Source organism: Oncorhynchus clarkii, chromosome 14 (assembly GCF_045791955.1).
Source record: "Oncorhynchus clarkii lewisi isolate Uvic-CL-2024 chromosome 14, UVic_Ocla_1.0, whole genome shotgun sequence".
Classification (NCBI taxonomy): Eukaryota; Metazoa; Chordata; class Actinopteri; order Salmoniformes; family Salmonidae; genus Oncorhynchus; species Oncorhynchus clarkii.
Genome location: NC_092160.1, coordinates 38,470,479 through 38,484,845, shown reverse-complemented (window position 1 = coordinate 38,484,845; position 14,367 = coordinate 38,470,479). Strand labels below are relative to the sequence as shown.

At 45.3% G+C, this 14,367-nt stretch overlaps 1 protein-coding gene across 1 annotated transcript in view; it reads left to right on the top strand.

Moving 5' to 3' along the window:
• The window catches only part of LOC139366100 (netrin receptor UNC5A-like), a 508,756-nt gene that overhangs the window by 440,765 nt on the left and 53,624 nt on the right, over positions 1 to 14,367 (top strand). The window contains exon 11 of the mRNA XM_071103198.1: positions 1,715 to 1,883. Within this exon, the coding sequence (XP_070959299.1) occupies positions 1,715 to 1,883 (169 nt within the window). The remainder of the gene's footprint in view (positions 1 to 1,714; positions 1,884 to 14,367) is intronic.

The window sequence follows — 14,367 nt, the reverse complement described above, 5'->3', positions numbered from 1 at the left end:
CTGTAGTTTATTACCATAGAGTAAGACTAGTTTATTACCATAGAGTAAGACTGTAGTTTATTACCATAGAGTAAGACTGTAGTTTATTACCGTAGAGTAAGACTGTAGTTTATTACCATAGAGTAAGACTGTAGTTTATTACCATAGAGTAAGACTGTAGTTTATTACCATAGAGTAAGACTGTAGTTTATTACCATAGAGTAAGACTGTAGTTTATTACCGTAGAGTAAGACTGTAATTTATTACCGTAGAGTAAGACTGTAGTTCATTACCATAGAGTAAGACTGCAGTTTATTACCGTAGAGTAAGACTGTAGTTTATTACCATAGAGTAAGACTGTAGTTTATTACCGTAGAGTAAGACTGTAGTTTATTACCGTAGAGTAAGACTGTAGTTTATTACCATAGAGTAAGACTGTAGTTTATTACCGTAGAGTAAGACTGTAGTTTATTACCGTAGAGTAAGACTGTAGTTTATTACCATAGAGTAAGACTGTAGTTTATTCTCAGTAGTTTATTACCATCATACATCTAGATGTTAATAACATACTTTATTTTTTACACTGCATGGCCTTGTTAAAAACAATGATCAATGCAGCTCACAGTGACAGTACCAGTTAACCAGCTGCACTGATGTAAAGGTTCTACCACCTGCTAGCTACTGCAGATTATCTAGATGTGTGATGTTAAAGGAGACCTGCGTCAGATTATCTAGATGTGTGATGGTAAAGTAGACCTGCGTCAGATTATCTAGATGTGTGATGTTAAATTAGACCTGCGTCAGATTATCTAGATGTGTGAAGTTAAAGTAGACCTGCGTCAGATTATCTAGATGTGTGAAGTTAAAGTAGACCTGCGTCAGATTATCTAGATGTGTGAAGTTAAAGTAGACCTGCGTCAGATTATCTAGATGTGTGATGTTAAAGTAGACCTGCGTCAGATTATCTAGATGTGTGATGTTAAATTAGACCTGCGTCAGATTATCTAGATGTGTGATGTTAAATTAGACCTGCGTCAGATTATCTAGATGTGTGAAGTTAAAGTAGACCTGCGTCAGATTATCTAGATGTGTGAAGTTAAAGTAGACCTGCGTCAGATTATCTAGATGTGTGATGTTAAATTAGACCTGCGTCAGATTATCTAGATGTGTGATGCTAAAGTAGACCTGCCTCAGATTATCTAGATGTGTGAAGTTAAATTAGACCTGCGTCAGATTATCTAGATGTGTGATGTTAAATTAGACCTGCGTCAGATTATCTAGATGTGTGATGTTAAATTAGACCTGCGTCAGATTATCTAGATGTGTGATGCTAAAGTAGACCTGCCTCAGATTATCTAGATGTGTGAAGTTAAATTAGACCTGCGTCAGATTATCTAGATGTGTGAAGTTAAATTAGACCTGCGTCAGATTATCTAGATGTGTGATGTTAAATTAGACCTGCGTCAGATTATCTAGATGTGTGAAGTTAAAGTAGACCTGCCTCAGATTATCTAGATGTGTGAAGTTAAAGTAGACCTGCGTCAGATTATATAGATGTGTGATGTTAAAGTAAACCTGCCTCAGATTATCTAGATGTGTGAAGTTAACCCTAACCCTTCCCCACTACCCACCTACCAACCCTTCCTCCCATCTCCCTTCTGCCCCTACCGTCAACTAACCCCTCCTACCCTCTGCCTACTCCTCATAACTCCTCCTCCTCTCTCCACCCATGCAGGTTACCCCTGGCGGGCTGCCAGACCCTGCTGAGTCCCATAGTGAGCTGTGGTCCTCCGGGGGTGGTTCTGACGCGGCCCACAATTCTCAGCATGGACCATTGTTCTGACGCCTGTCCTGAGAACTGGGCCATCAGGCTGAAGAAACAGAACTACGAAGGCGTCTGGGAGGTGAGAACAGATGACTGTAGACAACAGAGAAACAACACAATGTGATGGGAATACTATAGGAGACTATTTGGTCAACGTCTATGACCCTACACACACATACGAACAGACACACACGCACATGCACGCACACGCACACACACACACACGTGAGAGGATCTGGATTATAGCTAGAGTACGTTATTTTATTTTAGTCCTTTTGCAGGCTTTTGTTCCAGCCCTACTAACACAGCTGATTCAACTGATAATGGTCTGGATTTAAACCCAGAGCTACTGTGTCTATCCCTGGTGTTGACAAAACATCCAATCACAGCCAGCCGTGACCGGGAACCCCATAGGAAGGTGCACACTTGTCATCATACAGTGGTAGGGGAGGATTTTACCAAGGGGGCTTACCTTTGCTCATCGCGCTCTAGAAACTTCTTGTGGTAGGGGAGGATTTTACCAAGGGGGCTTACCTTTGCTCATCGCGCTCTAGAAACTTCTTGTGGTAGGGGAGGATTTTACCAAGGGGGCTTACCTTTGCTCATCGCGCTCTAGAAACTTCTTGTGGTAGGGGAGGATTTTACCAAGGGGGCTTACCTTTGCTCATCGCGCTCTAGAAACTTCTTGTGGTAAGGGAGGATTTTACCAAGGGGGCTTACCTTTGCTCATCGCGCTCTAGAAACTTCTTGTGGTAGGGCTGGGCGCCTGCAAGCTAATTTCCGTTGTCAGTCTAACAGTGTTTCCTCCTAATCACATTGGTGCGGCTGACTTCCGGGTTAAGCGAGCAATTTGATATCGATAGTAGTGTGGCCTGGCAGGTCATGTTTCAGAGGACGCATGACTCGACTTTCGCCTTTCCGGAGCCCATTCGGGTAGTTGCAGCGATGAGCAAAGGATGGAATTCGGGGAGAAAATGGGGTAAACAACATTCGCTATGTGGCCGTACCATACTGAACACGCCTGATCTCGGAAACTAAGCAGGGTCGGGCCAGGTTAGTACTTGGATGGGAGACCGCCTGGGAATACCAGGTGCTGTAAGCAAAACTTTTCATTATTTTTTTTTAACTTTATTAAAGACCAATCATGCACAGTTATTCAAATGTATACCATACTATTGCAAAAGGTATTCAATTATTTATTCAAATGTCTCTTCTGTCACTTATATTGCAAAGATTGGTACCTCTTAAACCCTCTTTTAACCCCTTAACCCCCCCCCTGGACCAATTACAAAGACCCATCTATACAGTACTGTCCCCTGGGCTACAGAGCAGTTCCCCTCTCTACTCTCCCTGTAGACTACATTAGAAAGCAGTGCAGAGATCCAACCTCCCCTCACCTTCATATCAATAATTCAATGTCTGTGTGTCTGGTTAGGAATATTGTATGTCAGAGAGTAGTGACAGAGAGAGGAAGAGAGGTAGAGAGAGAGGTAGAGAGAGAGAGGTAGAGAGAGAGAGGTAGAGTGAGAGAGGCATAGGGAGGAAGAGGGAGGGGGAGGGAGGGAGAGAGAGAGGGAGAGGGAGAGAGAGAGGGAGGGAGGGAGGGAGATGGTGAGGAGGAGGGAGGGAGAGAGAGAGAGGTAGAGCGAGAGAAGAGAGATGGGGAGGGGGACGGAGGGAGAGAGAGAGAGGTAGAGCGAGAGAAGAGAGATGGGAAGGAGGGAGAGAGAGAGAGAGAGATGGGAAGGAGGGAGAGAGAGAGAGAGAGAGATGGGGAGGGAGGGAAGGGGGGAGAGAAGGAGAGGTAGAGTGAGAGAAGAGAAGACAGGCTATGTGCTCACTGCCCACAAAATTAGGTGGAAACTGATCTGCACTTGCTAACCTCCTGCCAAATGTAAGACCATATTAGAGACACACATTGTCCACTGATTACACAGACCCACGAAGAATTTGAAAACAAACCCAATTTTGATAAACTCCCATATCTATTGGGTGAAATACCACAGTGTGACATCACAGCAGCAAGATTTGTGACCTGTTGCCACGAGAGAAGGGCAACCGGTGAAGAACAAACATCATTGTAAATACAACCCATATTTATGAATATTTATATTCCCTTTTGTACTTTAACTATTTTCACATCACTACAACACCGTATATAGACATAAAATGACATTTGAAATGTATTTATTCATTTGGAACTTTTGTGAGTTTAATGTTTACTTTTAAATGTTATTATTTATTTCCCATTCGTTTGTTATCCACTTCACTTGCTTTGGCAATGTTAACATGTGTTTACCATGACAATGTTAACATGTGTTTCCCATGACAATGTTAACATGTGTTTACCATGACAATGTTAACATGTGTTTACCATGACAATGTTAACATGTGTTTCCCATGACAACGTTAACATGTGTTTACCATGACAATGTTAACATGTGTTTACCATGACAATGTTAACATGTGTTTACCATGACAATGTTAACATGTGTTTCCCATGACAATGTTAACATGTGTTTCCCATGACAATGTTAACATGTGTTTACCATGACAATGTTAACATGTGTTTCCCATGACAACGTTAACATGTGTTTACCATGACAATGTTAACATGTGTTTACCATGACAATGTTAACATGTGTTTCCCATGACAACGTTAACATGTGTTTACCATGACAATGTTAACATGTGTTTCCCATGACAATGTTAACATGTGTTTACCATGACAACGTTAACATGTGTTTACCATGGCAATGTTAACATGTGGTTCCCATGACAATGTTAACATGTGGTTCCCATGACAACGTTAACATGTGTTTCCCATGACAATGTTAACATGTGTTTACCATGACAACGTTAACATGTGTTTACCATGACAATGTTAACATGTGTTTCCCATGACAACGTTAACATGTGTTTACCATGACAACGTTAACATGTGTTTACCATGACAATGTTAACATGTGTTTACCATGGCAATGTTAACATGTGTTTACCATGACAATGTTAACATGTGTTTCCCATGACAATGTTAACATGTGTTTCCCATGACAATGTTAACATGTGTTTCCCATGACAATGTTAACATGTGTTTCCCATGACAATGTTAACATGTGTTTCCCATGGCAATGTTAACATGTGTTTACCATGACAATGTTAACATGTGTTTCCCATGACAATGTTAACATGTGTTTACCATGACAATGTTAACATGTGTTTCCCATGACAATGTTAACATGTGTTTCCCATGACAATGTTAACATGTGTTTCCCATGACAATGTTAACATGTGTTTCCCATGACAATGTTAACATGTGTTTCCCATGACAATGTTAACATGTGTTTCCCATGACAATGTTAACATGTGTTTCCCATGACAATGTTAACATGTGTTTACCATGACAATGTTAACATGTGTTTCCCATGACAACGTTAACATGTGTTTACCATGACAATGTTAACATGTGTTTACCATGACAATGTTAACATGTGTTTCCCATGACAACGTTAACATGTGTTTACCATGACAATGTTAACATGTGTTTCCCATGACAATGTTAACATGTGTTTACCATGACAATGTTAACATGTGTTTCCCATGACAACGTTAACATGTGTTTACCATGACAATGTTAACATGTGTTTCCCATGACAATGTTAACATGTGTTTCCTATGACAATGTTAATATGTGTTTCCTATGACAATGTTAACATGTGTTTCCCATGACAATGTTAACATGTGTTTCCCATGACAATGTTAACATGTGTTTCCCATGACAATGTTAACATGTGTTTCCTATGACAATGTTAACATGTGTTTCCCATGACAATGTTAACATGTGTTTCCCATGACAATGTTAACATGTGTTTCCTATGCCAATGTTAACATGTGTTTCCCATGACAATGTTAACATGTGTTTACCATGACAATGTTAACATGTGTTTACCATGACAATGATAACATGTGTTTACCATGACAATGTCGCCCTTACATTCAATTGAAATTGAATTGACAGACAGAGAGACAGACAGACTGTCACGTTCTGACCATCGTTCGTGTGTGTTTTCCTTGTTTTAGTGTTGGTCAGGACGTGAACTGGGTGGGCATTCTATGTTGGATGTCTTGTTTGTCTATTTCTATGTCTGGCCTGATATGGTTCTCAATCAGAGGCAGGTGTTAGTCATTGTCTCTGATTGGGAACCATATTTAGGTAGCCTGGGTTTCACTGTGTGTTGGTGGGTGATTGTCCTTAGTGTTAGTTTGCACCAGTTTAGGCTGTTTCGGTTTTCATTACGTTGATTATTTTGCACTGTTTGTATTTAGATTCGTGTTGCTATAGTCACAATAAACATGGATCGCAATCTACACGCCGCATTTTGGTCCGACTCTCCTTCTCATCAAGAAAACCGTTACAGAATCACCCACCACAAAAGGACCAAGCAGCGTGTCAACAGGCAGGAGCAGCGCGAGGAGACGCGCAATAAGGATTTCTGGACATGGGAGGAAATCCTCGACGGGAGAGGACCCTGGGCTAAACCAGGGGAGTGTAGCCGCCCAAAGGTGCAGCAGGAGAAGAGGCAACAGGAGCAGCCCAAAGAGGAGGTATGGACATGGGAGGACGAATTAGAAGGAAGAGGACCCTGGGCTCAGCCAGGAGAATATCGCCGCCCCAAAGAAGAACTGGAGGCGGCGAAAGCTGAGAGGCGCAGATATGAGGAGGCAGCACGACGTAGCGGATGGAAGCCTGAGAGGCAGCCCCAAAAATTTCTTGGGGGGGGGCTAACAGGGAGTATGGCTACGTCAGGTAGGAGACCTGGGCAGACTCCCTGTGCTTACCGGGGGGCTAGAGAGACCGGACAGGCACCGTGTTATGCAGTGGTGCGCACTGTGTCTCCAGTGCGGGTGCATAGCCCGGTGCGGTATATTCCAGCTCCGCGTGTCGGCCGGGCTAGATTGAGCGTCGAGCCTAATGCCATGAAGCCGGCTCTACGCAGCTGGTCCCCAGTGCGTCTCCTTGGGCCGGCTTACATGGCACCAGCCTTGCGCTCGGTGTCTCCGGTTCGCCTGCATAGCCCAGTGCGGGCTATTCCACCTCGCTGCACTGGCAGGGCGACCGTGAGCATTCAACCAGGTAAGGTTGGGCAGGCTCGGTGCTCAAGAGCTCCAGTGCGCCTGCACGGTCCGGTTTTTCCAGTACCACCTCCACACCCCAGCCCTCCGGTAGCAGCTCCCCGCACCAGGCTTCCTGTGCGTGTCCTCGGCCCAGTACCACCAGTGCCAGCACCACGCATCAGGCCTACAGTGCGCCTCGCCTGTCCAGCGCTGCCAGAGCCTTCCTCCTCTCCAGCGCTGTCGGAGTCTCCCGCCTGTTTAGCGCTGTTAGAGCCTTCCTTCTCTACAGCGCTGCCGGAGTCTCCCGCCTGTTCAGAACTGCCAGTCTGCATAGAGCTGCCAGTCTGCAAGGAGCTGCCAGTCTGCATAGAGCTGCCAGTCTGCAAGGAGCTGCCAGTCTGCAAGGAGCTGCCAGTCTGCAAGGAGCTGCCAGTCTGCATAGAGCTGCCAGTCTGCAAGGAGCTGCCAGTCTGCAAGGAGCCGCCAGAGCTGCCTTTCTGCAGGATGCCGCCAAAGCTGCCAGTCTGCAAGGAGCCGCCAGAGCTGCCAGTTAGCATGGAGCCGCCAGAGCTGCCAGTTAGCATGGAGCAGCCAGGGCCGCCAGTCAGTATGGAGCAGCCAGGGCCGCCAGTCAGCATGGAGCAGCCAGGGCCGCCAGTCAGCATGGAGCAGCCAGGGCCGCCAGTCAGCATGGAGCAGCCAGGGCCGATAGTCAGCATGGAGCAGCCAGGGCCGCCAGTCAGCATGGAGCAGCCCGTCAGCATGGAGCAGCTAGAGCAGCCAGTCAGCATGGAGCAGCCAGAGCTGCCAGTCATCATGGAGCAGCCAGTCAGCATGGAGCAGCCAGAGCAGCCAGTCGACCAGACTCTTCCAGATCTGCCAGTCGACCAGACTCTTCCAGATCTGCCAGTCGACCAGACTCTTCCAGATCTGCCAGTCGACCAGACTCTTCCAGATCTGCCAGTCGACCAGACTCTTCCAGATCTGCCAGTCGACCAGACTCTTCCAGATCTGCCAGTCGACCAGACTCTTCCAGATCTGCCAGTCGACCAGACTCTTCCAGATCTGCCAGTCGACCAGACTCTTCCAGATCCGCCAGTCGACCAGACTCTTCCGGATCCGCCAGTCAGCCAGGATCTTCCAGAACCGCCAGCCAGCCAGGATCTGCCGGATCCAACCACCTGCCTGAGCTTCCTCTCAGTGCTGAGCTTCCTCTCAGTGCTGAGCTTCCTCTCAGTGCTGAGCTACCCATCAGTCCCGAGCTACCTCTGTCCCGAGCTGCCCCTCTGTCCCGAGCGGTCTTTAAGGAGGGTAACCTATCTAGGGACGCTAAGGAGGTGGACTAAAACTGTTATGGAGTGGGGTCCACGTCCAGCGCCAGAGCCGCCACCGCGGACAGATGCCCACCCACACCCTCCCCCATAGGTTTAAGTTGTGCGTCCGGAGTCCGCACCTTGGAGGGGGGGTACTGTCACGTTCTGACCATCGTTCGTGTGTGTTTTCCTTGTTTTAGTGTTGGTCAGGATGTGAACTGGGTGGGCATTCTATGTTGGATGTCTTGTTTGTCTATTTCTATGTCTGGCCTGATATGGTTCTCAATCAGAGGCAGGTGTTAGTCATTGTCTCTGATTGGGAACCATATTTAGGTAGCCTGGGTTTCACTGTGTGTTGGTGGGTGATTGTCCTTAGTGTTAGTTTGCACCAGTTTAGGCTGTTTCGGTTTTCATTACGTTTATTATTTTGCACTGTTTGTATTTAGATTCGTGTTGCTATAGTCACAATAAACATGGATCGCAATCTACACGCCGCATTTTGGTCCGACTCTCCTTCTCATCAAGAAAACCGTTACACAGACAGACAGACAGACAGACAGACAGACAGACAGGCAGGCAGGCAGGCAGGCAGGCAGGCAGGCAGGCAGGCAGGCAGGCAGGGATTAATACTTATAGTATGGGTACTCAGACAGATAGAGAGGGATTAATACTGATAGTATGGGTACTCAGACAGAAAGAGAGGGATGAATACTGATAGTATGGGTACTCAGACACAGACAGAAAGAGAGGGATTAATACTGATAGTATGGGTACTCCGACAGGAATAGAGGGATTAATACTGATAGTATGGGTACTCAGACAGGAAGAGAGAGATTAATACTGATAGTATGGGTACTCGGCAATGATGTTTAGGCCGAGATATGTATTGTTTTTTTGTGTGCTCTAGGGCAACGGTGTCTAGATGGAATTTGTATTTGTGTTGCCATGGTGACTGGACCTTTTTTTGGAACACCATTATTTTGGTCTTACTGAGATTTACTGTCAAGGCCCAGGTCTGTCAGGGCCCAGGTCTGGCAGGGCCCATGTCTGGCAGGGCCCAGGTCTGTCAGCGCCCAGGTCTGTCAGCGCCCAGGTCTGGCAGGGCCCAGGTCTGGCAGGGCCCAGGTCTGGCAGAATCTGTGCAGAAGATCTAGGTGCTGCTGTAGCCCCTCCTTGGTTGGTGACAGAAGCACCAGATCATCAGCAAACAGTAGACATTTCACTTCAGATTCTAGTAAGGGTGAGGCCGAGTGCTGCAGACTGTTTTTCGTGCTCTCGCCAATTCGTTGATATATATGTTGAAGAGTGTGGGGCTCAAGATGCATCCATGTCTCACCCCACAGCCCTGTGGAAAGGAATGTGTTTGTTTTTTGCCAATTTTAACCCCACACTTGCTGTTTGTGTACATGGATTTTATAATGTCAAATGTTGTTTCCCCAACACCCCTTTCCATCAATTTGTATGGCAGACCCTCATGCCAAATTGAGTTAAAAGCTTTTTTGAAGTCAACAAAACATGAGAAGACTTTGCCTTTGTTGTTTTCTTCGTCATTTAGGGTGTGCAGGGTGAATACGTGGTCTGTCATACGGTAATTTTGTAAAAAGCCAATTTGACATTTGCTCAATACATTGTTTTCACTGAGGAAAGGTACAAGTTTGCTGTTAACGATAATACAGATTATTGTGGTCAAATTTGTCTCAACCTTTGTGGATTACGGTGATCAGTCCTTGGTTCCAAAATATTGTGGAAGATGCCAGAGCTACGCATGAAGTTAAAGAGTTTAAGTATTAAGCCAATTGGAATTTGTGGTCTGTATATTTAATCATTTAATTTAGGATACCATCAACACCACAGGCCTTTTTAGGTTGGAGGGTTTGTATTTTGTACAGTAGTTCATTCGATGTAATTGGAGAATCCAGTGCGTTCTGGTAGTCTTTAATAGTTGATTCTAAAATGTGTATTTGATCATGTACAGTGGGGCAAAAAAGTATTTAGTCAGCCACCAATTGTGCAAGTTCTCCCACTTAAAAAGATGAGAGAGGCCTGTAATTTTTATCATAGGTACACTTCAGCTATGACAGACAAAATGGAGAAAAAAATGCAGAAAATCACATTGTAGGATTTTAAATGAATTTATTTGCAAATTATGGTGGAAAATAAGTATTTGGTCAATAACAAAAGTTTATCTCAATACTTTGTTATATACCCATCTATAGCATTTCCTAATATTATTCAGTTCCTTAGGCTTTGATGCCTCATTATTGAGTATTGCTCTGTTCAAGTCGACTGTGATTTTACAGTGATCTGATAGGGGTGTCGGTGGACTGACTGTGAACGCTCTGAGAGACTCTGATTTGAGGTCAGTGATAAAGTAGTCTACAGTATTACTGCCAATATATGAGCTATAGGTGTACCTACCATAGGAGTCCCCTCGAAGCCTACCATTGACTATGTACATACACAGCGTGCGACATAACTGCAGGAGTTGTGACCCATTTTTGTTGGTTATGTTGTCATAGTTGTGTGTAGGGTGGCATATGGGGGAGGGAATGCTGTCACCTCCAGGTAGGTGTTTGTTCCCCTGTGTGCTGAGGGTGTTAGATTCTTCTCCAGTTCTGGCATTTATGTCACCACAGACTAGTACATGTCCCTGGGCCTAGAAATGATTGATCTCCCCCTCTAGGATGAAGAAGCTGTCTTCATTAAAGTATGGGGATTCTAGTGGGTAGCACACAGGAGGACATTTTTCTCTGTTAAGATAATTTCCTTTTGAATTTCTAGCCAAATGTGAAATTTTACTGTTTTTATTAATTTAATGGAGTGAGTTAGGTCTGCTCTATACCAAATTAGCATACCCCCTGAGTCCCTTCCCTGTTTCACACCTGGCAGTTTGGTGAATGGGACTACCACCTCTCTGTAACCTAGAGGGCAACCAGTGGGTCCATCTCCTCTATACCATGTTTCTTGTTTGATGACAATGTCTGTATTTCTGATTTCTTTGGTGAAGTTCAGGTTCCTGCTCTTTAGGCCAAAGGCAGATGACCTCTGACCTGGGATATTCCAGGATGAGATAATGAAGGCTTTGTGTTCCATAAAGTGTCCAATGTTGTTGGTCGTGTGGTTTGGCCTCAGACCAGTAAGTGTGAGCAGAGCCTGCTGAGCATCTGGTACATGCAATTGGCTTGGGCTAGTGTAAGAGTGGGGGTTGGGCCTGTTTGCCTGCTCACGGCCTGGGCGGATGTGTGATTTCCATGTTGAGGCCCTCTTTGCGGGGGTGGGGGGCATGGGGTGGGTTGGAGGGGCATAGGTCTGATCCGAGGGGGCCTATATGAGGTGTGTGCATGGTCTGTTTGAGGGATTATTGATTGGCTGGTGGTGCTGTGGTCTGGATGTAGGTCCTCTATGTTTAGGTCCAGGGGTGGGGAGGTGGGAGTCCCGCAGGTCTGGTTGGAGTGTCCCGCAGGTCTGGATAGAGTGTCCCGCAGGTCTGGTTAGAGTGTCTTGCTGGTTGATCTGTTGCTACTGTGTGAGTTGTCGGGGCTTCTGTTGAGGGCGATGTCCTTTAGAGTCCGGGCGAAGGTGGGCACTGCTGCCTTGTAGAGGTGGACCTGATCATAAAGGCTGGTCCAGGGTGGAGTGGTGGGCCAGGTAGACATTCGGTTTTGAGGCACAGTCACAGGAAATAGTTGTGTTTACCCTCTGTATGGTGGTGAAAGTATTATCGTGGTAGCAGAGTGGAGAAATATACCTTTAAGCTGAGGAAAGTAGAAGAAGCTTTTTCAATCACTCCTTTGAGTGCTGTGGCCACCCATTCATGTTGTGCCCTCAAGGCAAAGGGTGGGGTACTTTGAAGAATCTCAAATCTATTTTCTATTTTTCAATTGATCAATAGAAAACTATTTTGCAATTATGTTAGCACAGCTGAAAACAGTTGTCCTGATTAATGAAACAAAAAAACTGAGATACTTGAGTATCTGGAGCATCAGCATTTGTGGGTTCGATTACAGGCTCAAAATGGCCAGAAACAAAGAACTTTCTTCTGAAACTCGTCAGTCTATACTTGTTCTGAGAAATGAAGGCTGTTCCATGTGAGAAATTGTCAAGAAACTGAAGATCTCGTACAACGACGTGTACAGTTGTGGCCAAAAGTTTTGAAAATGACATTTTCACAAAGTCTGCTGCCTCAGTTAGTATGATGTCAATTTGCATATGCTCCAGAATGTTATGAAGAGTGATCAGATGAATTGCAATTAATTGCAAAGTCCCTCTTTGCCATGCAAATGAACTGAATCCTGAAAAAACATTTCCACTGCATTTCAGCCCTGCCACAAAAGGACCAGCTGACATCATGTCAGTGATTCTCGCGTTAACACAGGTGTGAGTGTTTACGAGGACAAGGCTGGAGATCACTCTGTCATGCTGATTGAGTTTGAATAACAGACAGGAAGCTTCAAAAGGAGTGTGGTGCTTGTAATCATTGTTCTTCCTCTGTTAACCATGGTTACCTGCAAGGAAACACGTGCCATCATCATTGCTTTGCACAAAAAGGGCTTCACAGGCAAGGATATTCCTGCCAGTCAGATTGCACCTAAATCAACCATTTATCAGATCATCAAAAACTTCAAGGAGAGCGGTTCAATTTTTGTGAAGAAGGCTTCAGGGCGCCCAAGAAAGTCCAACAAGCGCCAGGACCGTCTCCTAAAGTTGATTCAGACGCAGGATCGGGGCACCACCAGTACAGAACTTGCTCAGGAATGGCAGCAGGCAGGTGTGAGTGCATCTGCACACATTGAGGTGAAGACTTTTGGAGGATGGCCTGGTGTCAAGAAGGGCAGCAAAGAAGACACTTCTTTCCAGGAAAAACATCAGGGACAGACTGATATTCTGTAAACGGTACAGGGATTGGACTGCTGAGGACTGGGGTAAAGTCATTTTCTCTGATGAATCCCCTTTCCGATTGTTTGGGGCATCCGGAAAAAAGCTTGTCCGGAGAAGACAAGGTGAGCGCTACTATCAGTCCTGTGTCATGCCAACAGTAAAGCATCCTGAGACCATTAATGTGTGGGTTGCTTCTCAGCCAAGGGAGTGGGCTCACTCACAATTTTGCCTAAGAACACAGCCATGAATAAAGAATGTTACCAACACATCCTCCGAGAGCAACTTCTCCACAACCATCCAGGAACAGTTTGGTGACGAACAATGCCTTTTCCAGCATGATAGAGCACCTTGCCATAAGGCAAAAGTGATAACTAAGTGGCTCGGGGAACAAAACATTGATATTTTGGGTCCATGGCCAGGAAACTCCAGAGACCTTAATCCCATTGAGAACTTGTGGCCAATCCTCAAACAAAAACCCACAAATTCTGACGAACTCCGAGCATTGATTATGCAGGAATTGGCTGCCATCAGTCAGGATGTGGCCCAGAAGTTAATTGACAGCATGTCAGGGCAGATTGCAGAGGTCTTGAAAAAGAAGGGTCAACGCGGCAAATATTGACTCTTTGCATCAACTTCATGTAATTGTCAATAAAAGCCTTTGACACTTATGAAATGCTTGTAATTATACTTCAGTATTCCATAGTAACATCTGACAAAAATATGTAAAGACACTGAAGCAGCAAACTTTGTGAAGAGTAATAGTTGTGTCATTCTCAAAACTTTTGGCCACGACTCTACTACTCCCTTCACAGAACAGCACAAACTGGCTCTAACCAGAATAGAAAGAGGAGTGGGAGGCCCCGGTGCACAACTGAGCAAGAGGACAAGTACATTAGTGTCTAGTTTGAGAAACAGAGTCCTCAACTGTCCTCAACTGGCAGCTTCATTAAATAGTACCAGCAAAACACCAGTCTCAAAGTCAACAGTGGAGAGGAAACTCCGGGATGCTGGCCTTCTAGGCAGATTTGCAAAGAAAAAGCCACATCTCAGAATGGCCAATAAAAAGAAAAGATTAAGATTGGTAAAATAATACAGACACTGGACAGAGGAACTCTGCAGAGAAGGCCAGCATCCCGGAGTCACCTCTTCACTGTCAGTCTGTTGAGCTGTAGCGTGTCCTGTCAGTCTGTTGAGCTGTAGCGTGTCCTATCAGTCTGTTGAGCTGTAGCGTGTCCTATCAGTCTGTTGAGCTGTAGC